Here is an 11,037-nt window from a genome sequence, read left to right as displayed (position 1 = left end):
TAATAATCAAGGACACATGTTGCCTACCAATACTGCATTGAGGTCAAGAGAAAAAGCATCACGGCCAGAAACAAGACATTTCTGAATTGCAAAATAAATCACTGCAGAAACACAGTCGAGTCTCCACACAGGTTGCTCTATAAGAATATAAAACTGTGAGGCAAACATCATGAGCAGCTAAAGTGAAATTCTGTGCGTACGAAACAAACTGAAAGTGTGGAAGTTAAGATCAGATGTGAACTCACCTGGTGGTTGTGCAGCTGAAGCCACAGGTACTTCACCTATAATAATGCGAGAAAATCATTAGGTAAGACATCTGTTCACACTTTAATATACTGCTACAGGTGACTCACATTTTAACAAAGTCCTCAGGGCTTGAAGTTTTCTTTCCCTACACCTTACACATTTTGTATACTACATGTATATCAAGACTTCGCTATAGCCGAACAAATAGAATATACATGTAGGGTGTAATAATGTGGGTACCTGAATTTTTATTCACTTTATGTGTGTTCATTGTAATGGAAGCACCCTCCTGTACCACCACTACAACAACAACAACAACAGCAAATGACAACAGCAACAACACAGAAAAGATGAAACAACAACAACCCAAAAGTCAGGCAAGATTTGTCTCATTTTCCCACATCTTGTCTCCTCCACATCACCACATCATGTTGATATGAAAATATTTCTCTTTTCTCTGCTCACAGGTGTAGTGAGGTGAGAGTACAATTTATAAGTGGTTCTGAAGAGGAGTTCTCACCGTTGCTAGGTTGGCTGCCGTTAGACTGAGCCACTTTCTCCGTCTCCGTCATGCTCTGCTCTGACATCCGCTTCTTCAGGTTGGCCTTCTTCCTCTTTCTCCTCTCCTCGTCTGAGTTGTGGTGTGCATGGGCCTTCGACAGCCGCCGGAAAGATGACAGCTACAATCACAAATACATTTATATCAATCACTATTACTCAGATTCTTGGAAAAATGCAAACAACATACACTGTATGCATTTGCATGTCCATAATCTGAATGAATCTCATATCAATTCTAACAGAATTTGAAAACATTATAGATGCATAGGGCAAACTGCAAACGATGTCTTGCCTGCATATCGCAATTTGTGAGTACAGTTGAACCTCTCTTATCCGGCCTCCCTTTATCCGGATCTCTCTATTATACGGACGCAATCTCGCCGTGATTTTTTTTTTTTTTTTAATTATTACGGGAGGAAAGGGGGATTCCCAACTCCTTGAGAACTCCTACACAAACACACATGAATTACATATTACTTCCAACATGATTAACATACATTACATCAAATTTCCTTCCAAATTGCTTACCTTCAGATATTTTAACATCCCCAAACATCCCCAAATCATTGCAAGAACATGGACAGATTATGCGCTCGAGTCCTCTCATATCGTATTGCCACATATAGGTCCATACACAGCCGTCGATATGACAAGATAGACAAGCATTGTTTCGAGTCATTGGCTGAGCAACGAATGATATTGAACACTCAAAAATTGTTTACACACAGTACACACACAAAGAGAGAGAGGGAGACCATCTAACAATGGCGACTTACAGTCGACTTTGCTGAGCCGTGATGATCGAATTTTGAAGCGTAGTTTCGTCGACTCGTACTGTTTATTTTCAAGATCTACTTGATACTGTATTTCTTAATAATTATTTAGGTAAATCATCTCAAGAATTTATAAAAGAAAATGATTTCATTCTTGCTAACACGAACCTCTATTTTTGGGGTCAGTTACAATGAAAAGGTTGCAGTATAAACATTACTACATGTGGTACTACAATGGGCTACATCAGCACATGTGTATGTACATGTATATGTACATGTATAAAGCATGGAGACTCCCACATCCGGCCAAATCCCTTATCCGGATGAGCCCCGGTCCCGACTTGTCCGGATACGAGAGGTTCAACTGTATAGTGTTTTGCAATGAAAGTTCATTGACCTTTTGACCTTTGACCTTGCCAGACTTCACCACTATTCAAACTTGACTGGCATCTTTAGAGGATGTACAGCTCAATTGTACATTGTAGCTGTGGTGTAAGTATTGTGGTCACAGCTCAATGCTGCAGAAAATTATTGAGTACCGTAAAGTTCCGTGTATAAGATGCACCCGTGTATAAGACGCACCCGTGTATAAGACGCACCCCTACTTTCGGACCTAAAATTTAAAAAAAAAACAACAACACGAAAATTTCCACGCAGATATTGCGTGTGTAATACATATCATTTCAGCTCAAAATTCCCTAGAATGCAGCATGTATTTGCTCTATTTTTCGTTTCCCTTTATACTTTCTTTTAACGGTATTCATCGGACATCGGCAAAATATGGAAGACGCAAAATGCAAGACTTGTACTCGCTATTGTTTCGCCTTTCAATCGTGGTACATGTGTCATGCATATCGTACTCATGAGTGTACAGTACGATCTTTGCTGTCATACATAGCAGAGGGTGTCTCGCATATTGACGCATGTCAGACTGGAAGGTTCATTACGAAAAATAAGAAAAACATCAACAAGTGTAGCAGAGGGATCATACGGCGAGACGTACGGTGCGTACGGTAATTACACTCACTGTTGTTTCGCTCGGAGGGATTACCACTAACATGTGTGTCTCTTGTACATTGTACCATGCTTTTATGCACAGTGCTAGCCTTTTGCAAAAGGCAGCTCGCGATAATTTCAGCACACGCACACAGAGAGCAATTGAATTGCACACACAGCGCGCAATGGGCAAGCACGCTTCGATCCGATCGCTGTGTGCACGCGAGTCCATTGCAAAAGCCTCTCTGCAGCTGCTGCCTTTGCCAAAGGCCTGCTAGCTAGCTACTGTACAGTGTAGCTATGCTATCCTAGCTGGCCTCGTGAAATGAAGAGCAAATGAACGACATGGATATGCATGCATGCTTCACACATCTTCATATTTACGGTGACATAGCGTTGATCCTACTCCGTATTATTTTGTCTATGGCCATATTGATACTAGTACATTGATAAGTTTTACGGTATCGGTAATTTAGTAATGGTACCTGTACATCGCGTATTCCAGCTACTAGGTTGGCTGTTGGTAGCTTGGTAGACTGACATCGGTAGCATACAGCAGTGCTGTTACAGCTGTTGTCTATGGCCAGATTGATACATCATTACTGCACAAGGCCGATGTAAGTTTATCTTGTATTTGCAGCTTTTGTGTGTGTCCAGATTGAAAGATCGCTCATTTATCCGTAAGTTTTAGTGATTGCTTACCTTCCAAACGTCGATGGGCATACATAGCCCCAAGTTGGCCTTATAAAATTGGGTGTACATGACGGATTTTTTTCCGTGATTCGACTGTACCCGTGTATACGACGCACCCCCGATTTTCAACGTTTTCCGACGAAAAAATAGTGCGTCTTATACACGGAACTTTACGGTACACCACAATAATTTATTGCAAATACGGTGCTAATAAGGCAAAGTACATTGACCTTTTAACCTTTCATCTGGTCTGACTCCACCAATATTCAAACTTGATCGGCATCTTTACGTGATGTACAAATAGTGTGAATTTGGTGGTCATAGCTCAAAGCTGTGGAAAGTTATTGAGAGTACACAATACCAGGAGTACATGCTTATCAGGAAAAGTTCATAAAGTTTTGACCTTTGACCTTCTTTGACATGCAACTTTATGTCCCATGCTTTTCGAAACAGCTATATACCCACGTAATGGAAATTCATTATGAGCAACTTTGATATGCTGCAATGAGGTTTTTATGACCAACTGAAATGTAACACTTGTCAATTAATCAAGTAATTACCTCGTTACTTTTGTTGTTTTGTAACTTGCTTGTTCACTAATGCTATTAAAAAGAAGTACTTCCTTTTATCTTAAAGTACTTTAAGACCACACACCTCACTACCAACATTACAAATCATGACACTGGGATTGATTGATGGACACTGTCAAGGTTGAACCCTACCATCCTATGTCAGCCAACTATTACAGAATGATGTCTTCAAAACTAATTTCCAGTGAAGAGGTATTTTGTAATCCTATCAACCTTGATTGTATCACAATGGCCCCTCTGAGGGATACTGTAGCAGAAAAAAGAGCCAGTTTAACTAGTAGAGGGAGGGAGGTAAACTGAGGGAACAATATAGTTTGGAAAGTTGTTACTATTCATATATTCAAGTGCCTGGACACGTAGGCTCAATTCATAAAGGTACAGTTGAACCTCTCGTATCCGGACAAGTCGGGACCACGGCTCATCCGGATAAGGGATTTGGCCGGATACGGGAGACTCAATGCTTTATACATGTACATATACATACACATGTACTGATGTAGCCCATTGTAGTACCACATGTAGTAATGTGTATACTGCAACCTTTTCATTGTTACATTTGGGGATGTTTCGGGATGTTGAAATGTCTGAAGGTAAGCAATTTGGAAGGAAATTTGATGCAATGTATGTTAATCATATTGGAAGTAATATGTAATTCATGTGTGTTTGGGTAGGAGTTCTCAAGGAGTTGGGAATCCCCCTTTCTTCCCGTAATTATTTAAAAAAAATCATGGCGAGATTGCGTCCGGATAATAGAGAGATCCGGATAAAGGGAGGCCGGATAATAGAGGTTCAACTGTAGTTTATATCAAATCCATGGTTTGAATTTATTCCTTTCCTTACACATGCACATGTCTGTGTGTGTCATCGTTATTGGATGTCTGGTGGTGGTACAGGATATATTCAATGCATATAGGCCGTCAGAATTCGGATAATCCATGAACTAGATCCAAACTATTTTGGGAAACACACAATTCATAAAAAATTGATCGCAAAAAGTGAGTGTAACAAGAAGAGATAGAAAAAATGCGAACAGATGAAAACTGACCAGAAATGAATATAATTCATTAGTGGAAAAATGAGCAAAGAAAATGGGATTCCATCGAGATCCCGATGGAATCCCATTTCCTTTGCTCATTTTTCCACTAAGAAGAGATAGAAATACAAAGGTACACTACATGTATAGAAAGGAGTGAGAATAAGCTAGTGATGTGGTTCATCCAGTGACAGCTACACAGCAAGTCTTACTGTTCTGGCGTCCTCGTGTAAACGCTTCTCCACCTCCGTCTTGGCCGCCTTCAGTGGCTCCTTTAGTTTGCTGGGAACTCTGAACTGGGGGCGGTCCCGCTCAGGGAACGTCACATCTGAAAACAGACTATAGAGGGCAGTAGAAGAAAACATGCAGACATTTATCGTCTGGTATACAACACGTTTCCTTGGTTATCTCCCCAATGTACAAACAGTGAGGTTATGGGTAAAACGAGGCTTGCTGGTTTGGTAAAGGCGTTTCTCTGGTCTTTTCCATATCAGCACACATCAAAGCTTTTATACAGAGTTAAGAACACTGCATATGTCATACACACTGATAACAATTGTAACAGAATCACTATGGAGACAGCTCTTTAAAGTGGACAATTTTGATTAAAACTCCATCCTTGGAATGATTAATACTATCATCCCTGAAATTATCAATGATGTAATAGAATGGAATTGGGACAATCTAACTTTTGTTATTTTCTATTGAAATACAGGTTAAATTCAATGCCGTAAGAATGCATCAAACATATTCAAACATTGCATGGGAATTTAAAGTAACTTCATGACCTGCATACTGTCATACTCACGGGTCTGCTAAAAGGTCGTCAACAGAGGGCAGCTTGCTCTTGCAGGACTCCGTTGTAAGAATAGATTCTAGGACAGATTCTGCACGCCGAGAAAAGAACACAGTTTTGTATTAAGTATGAAGCCCATGTTGAAATGATCTCTCTCTCTGTCTCTTTCTCTCTCCTCTTAGTCACTTTTATTCTTTAAAAAAAAAATGCATTTATGAAATTGTATATTGTGAACACCTAATAATGATTGCGACACACAGTTATGTCAACATGATGTAAGTTCTGAAGTGCCATAGTAGGAAATAATACTCTTGCAAGTTGTGTGAAGTAGATACACTGTACATCTACTTCAAGCCACTTGATGTAATTTCTATGTCCTATGCCATGCACTTCAGAAATGATAACATGATGACTTCCCTGTGTATAGCTCACATTTTCAAGTGTTTTGACAGGATTTAATCCATTTCCCACCACTGTCTAATTATCCCTTAGCTATTGTACATGATGGATTTGTCCTTGGGAATGACTGGGTTAATCCTTTTTATGTTTGCAGGTGATGTATATACTTACTGATGGGCGGAGGAATGGTGTGTGGGAAGTCGTCTTTGAATGCTGCATTCAGTGGTGCCCCAAATGTCATCTCAAACAGGACATGGCCAAAGGAATACACGTCAACTGCCTCGGTCGTCTGCAAGAAGAAAACCAAAATACAGAGCTGTGCAACATCTTTTAATACACAGGATGTGTGAAGGGAACACATGTTGGTGCCATACTATGAGAGTCCTACAATACAAAAAAAAAAGGAAAACTCTCTGACATTCATGGGATACTTTACACATTCTCACAGCATTTATCACTACTCTCAAATAAATCCAAATTATGATACATATCAAAGATCAGGGCCCCATTGCATAAAACTACAGTAACTTTACAATTATCCAACTACCACAGCAACACTATTCCATATTTTACAGCCAATCAAAGCCATGCAAGAAATCACCAATGATTGCCACTGATTAGACTTACCATTAATTGTAAAACAGCCATATTTTTTTATGTAACAGGGCCTAGGCTAAGATATCCATTCATAAACACATCAAAATTGACAAAATAAACAGGAGGGGAGGAGGGTGTACTTACATTTATCTTCCTGAATTGCAGTAGGTACTCCCTGTAGAAGAAGGGTAATCCTAGGAGAGTGTTCTCAATGTCCAGGAGTCGACAAGCATTGCCTTCTAACATCACGTTACCTGTGTGCAGGTGACCGTACGGTAGACCCTTCTCATGCAGAAACTTTAGTGCCTACAAGAAGAAAACATGGAATGGTTACAGAACACCCCATTGATAAGACATTTTCCTTACTTTCTTGAATATTTTGGTGGCACTTGCACTGATAGAGCTCATCAGTGAGTGATTATAAACACAAATCAGATTTGGGATTGGGGTCAAACTTTGTGAGAACTCAAAATATCACTGACACAAGCATCCATGATGGAGAAGGCTATAGAGGTGATGGGCAACACTGGACTTTAACACTACACACACACAAACTGGACTGTGCGGATATCACTTTGCAGAATTCTATTTAAAGAAAGCATGAGACTTTAAACAGTACTGGTGCCTCAAATGAAGAGGAACTATGGATTTAAAACTTCATGATTATTTGGACATATTGAGGACATTCTTGGAATGTCACTCTGTGACAACCAATCATCTGATTTTGGAGGCACTTCTGGGAATCACAATCAGAGTGTGGTTATGTGCGTTACATGAATAGGCAATTGGTGACTAATGGCATCCTGTATAAAGACAATCAATTGCGATCTGTTTTCATTTGCAAGGAATTCATCACGCTTATAAATTCTGCCACGGCTAATTTTGATATTTGGAATAACAAATGCACTTGTTCATCCTTTCCTCTGACTACCACGTATACTCTTCGAAAATTTTATGTGCTAGGCTGACTTATCTCTTTGATATGGAGTCTGTTTTGATTTCCCACCCACAGCATCATGCTTTCATGCATGAGTAGTTGTCTAGTCACATGACAGGAAGTGAGGGTAGGTCATAAGCACGCTCACAGTCAAGGACATATTGCTGTTGGAGCGACCAAACATCGTATCTCAAAAATGTCAAATGTTCAAGGTAGCAAAAAAAATGGCAGCCAAAGCACCAGTTGTATGAAATAATATTGCCTTTCCTTTGACATGCTGAAGTGGCTTCATTTTGGAGATAAGACAGCTGAGATTAAAACAGGACACCACTTCACTGATTATCTGACAATATCTGACAATTAATCAAAAAGTGATTTCAACAAAATTTGACCATCAAGATTTCTTCACTCCAATAGTGACATGTACATTAGAGACATATGACTACACCTTAGCATTTCTGCTCCCTATAGCTGCACACAATTATTTTTTCCCCTTCGTTATCATTTTGATTAGACTTCATACCATGTTTTAGGTTCTGTTTGTTTGTTGTTTGTTTATAATGGTATAGCATCCAGTAAAGCATCACAGCTGCTTTCTCTAGTCTTTTTCATGACTATAATGGCATACATGCAAAGAATGTCGGAATGCAATTTAAGCATTTTCTTGAAATCAATTTTCCTAACATTCTACAATTCAAATGGATGTAGTTTACTCAAAACCTTATTCTGATGTCCTAAAATTGAGGCTCATAATATACAAGCCCCTTTATACTAAATAAATATAATGATGTGTAGTGACTAGCAGAACATCAAGGTTGGTATCTTTAAAAAGTACCTATGGGACTTATGTCCAAATTTGCTCCCTTTGGGCTCATCTCTGCATGTCTCTAGGGAAAAGGGAAATTGCCTTTACCCAGGCAGACTTCCTGGACACCATATCACACCTGATTTTTTTTCCCCTCCTTTTGGACAGGAAACTTACTTAGTGTGCTTGCACCTTCAAGAATAAAACTGAAATAAAAATTTGATTGTAAGCTTCATATTGAGATTCATTTCAACCAAATGCAGGGGGACAGGAAATGCGTCAGATCAATAATGGGTGCACCAATGAATAATGACCTACTATTCCCAGCACAAAACCAGGGCAATGGGTATGTTAAAGTCTCCTGAAATAAAGTGTATCAGAAATATTTGTCCCCATCCAAAACCCACTCAAGCTGATATACAAATGTTCACACTATAAAAAGGACACAAAGTAATGGAGTACTTTGGTCAAGAGTCGCATGTACACAGAGCATCATCACAAATATTGATTTAACACATTTGCACTTGCTCTCAAAGTTTTTACTGATACATGTTTGAGTCTGTGTATGCATGTACATACTTTGTACATGCATTCCTGTTAAATGTCTCCTTGGACAGCCACCAAAGTCCAAATTTATCTACATTTCCTCTGTTTTATTCTTCACTAAATTTATTCTCTTCCACTTTGCGACTGTGTTCTGTCCTTGTTGCAGACCTTTTGATACGCCAATGAAACAGGAAAGCCTTCTACAATGTAAGTCAAATTTTGGCTGACTCAGTTCAAGATAGAGGTCATGTTTTGGTACAGAACTGAAACATCAAAATATTACCCCACAACATTTCCATTTATCCCACTTAGTATGCCCCATATATGTGTGATATATTGTAAGTATCCCATATTTTTCACAGTACAGTGCCTCAAGGTATTGCTAACAGCACCTAGAGCCAAGTTGTGTAAGCTAAGGGTACATAGGGCTCCAAAGGACAAGTTCACCTCAATATATAAATGTGGATTGAGTGAATGCAATATCATTAGTAGCACACATCAATGGAAGTTTTAGGAAAATTAAACAATATGTTCAAGAGTTACGAATTTTTTGAAGTTTCACTGCTTCCATCTCCGGATGAGAAGACAACTACAGTTTGTGATGTCACATGCATTATAACGATGAAAGAAAATATGAAGGAAATTCAACATATGTTTACTTTTCTTGCATAGTTAAAGAGAACTTGTCTTGCTTATTTCACAAGGCTGGGGGAATAATATTACCCTTAACATATGTCAGTAACAAGTCGAGGGAATGTGTACTTTTTTTTCGAAAAAAAAAAATGAAATTTTGTGGAATTCTCTTTATATTGTTCTATGCATGTGGCATCACAAACTGTAGTACTGTAAAAGTGGAAATTTTCGTGGTGTTGAAATTTTCGCGCATTTCGCGAAACTAGAAACTAGCGTGAAAATAAAAGCACGCGAATATTTTTGCTCGCCATATGTTCCAGTAGTTGATGTCTTGATTCCGCGGAATTAAAAACACACGAAACTCTTCTTACCGTGCCCAGCATGAAAAATTGGTCGCGCGAAAATATCCGCTTTTACAGCAGTCTTCTCATACAGCAGTATCTGTATTTAGAAACTTTTAAAAATTCACAACTTTTGAACAGATGGTACGCGTTTTCTCAAACTTTTACTGATGTGTTATACTGATATTGCTGCATTCCCTCAATCCACATGTATATTAAGGTGAACTTGTCCTTCAAAGTACTGCTGCTTGATACACACAAACACACACATGCACACACACACACACATACACACTTAAAATGGTACCCTCATACAGAAAGCCTCTATCTAACCCTGAGCACTCATGTTCCTCACCCATGGCCAATGAATGGGGGTGGGGCATACATTGGATCAGTCAATAATCTCTGTAGACTTAACCAATTGAATAGAAGCCATTTTTAGGACTGAGTAATGTCCGAGGAACGGGTGATTACACTTGTCTGAAAGGCTGTGCATTGGAACAGTTTTTGTTTTTTTCCTTGCTATCACCAACCATATATCAAAAATGCAAACACAGAGTACTCATGAGTTTATGGACCACAAGAAAAAAAATGCAACTCTATTATCACAATACAAGATAAGGCATCTTTGCTACTAACTTAACCCGTTGAGGACGGTTTGATTTTGCTACAACACGCATTTCCCATAGACACCTGCCCGAGTATACTCGGGACTCGTCCTCAACGGGTTAAAACAAATTTAAACTTCCATGCAAGAGACATGCCTTCATTTATAAACCCCTTGCCTTTTGAGTGCAACAATTCTTACTGATGGCTATGCATCTTTTTACCTCTCTAGAAATGGATGCTGGGCAGTTTGAGCTAATTAAAAAAAAATCACTTTTTTCTTTTTACTTCAAAATCATTTCAAAGAGTTTTTTAAAAAGGGAAAGAAAGCATTGGCAGGAATGACATTGGCACATTTTCATATTAGCTCACCACAGTTACTTGGTATTTATAACATCAACTGGAAGACAAAATAAAAACAAAACAAACTTGATGAATTATGATTCCCAGATAAGCATGAATAGAAGCAAACATTTTTTTTTTTT

The 11,037-nt window shown here is 38.9% G+C and overlaps 1 protein-coding gene across 1 annotated transcript in view; it reads right to left on the bottom strand.

Annotated features, from left to right (window-relative positions):
- Positions 1-548: 548 nt before the first annotated feature.
- The window catches only part of LOC139719108 (PX domain-containing protein kinase-like protein), a 34,331-nt gene continuing 23,842 nt past the window's right edge, over positions 549-11,037 (bottom strand). The window contains exons 7-11 of the mRNA XM_071630542.1: positions 6,829-6,990; positions 6,259-6,376; positions 5,701-5,779; positions 5,105-5,231; positions 549-926 (exon numbers count right to left, since the gene is read on the bottom strand). Coding sequence (XP_071486643.1) covers positions 708-926; positions 5,105-5,231; positions 5,701-5,779; positions 6,259-6,376; positions 6,829-6,990 — 705 coding nt within the window. The 3' untranslated portion in view covers positions 549-707. The remainder of the gene's footprint in view (positions 927-5,104; positions 5,232-5,700; positions 5,780-6,258; positions 6,377-6,828; positions 6,991-11,037) is intronic.

The sequence above is a fragment of the Diadema antillarum genome, unplaced genomic scaffold, assembly GCF_040938485.1.
Source record: "Diadema antillarum isolate AM-2024a unplaced genomic scaffold, OU_Dant_1.0 scf00000104, whole genome shotgun sequence".
Lineage (NCBI taxonomy): Eukaryota > Metazoa > Echinodermata > Echinoidea > Diadematoida > Diadematidae > Diadema > Diadema antillarum.
Note: the sequence above shows the minus strand (reverse complement) of the source record. Positions and strands in the feature narration are given on the sequence as shown.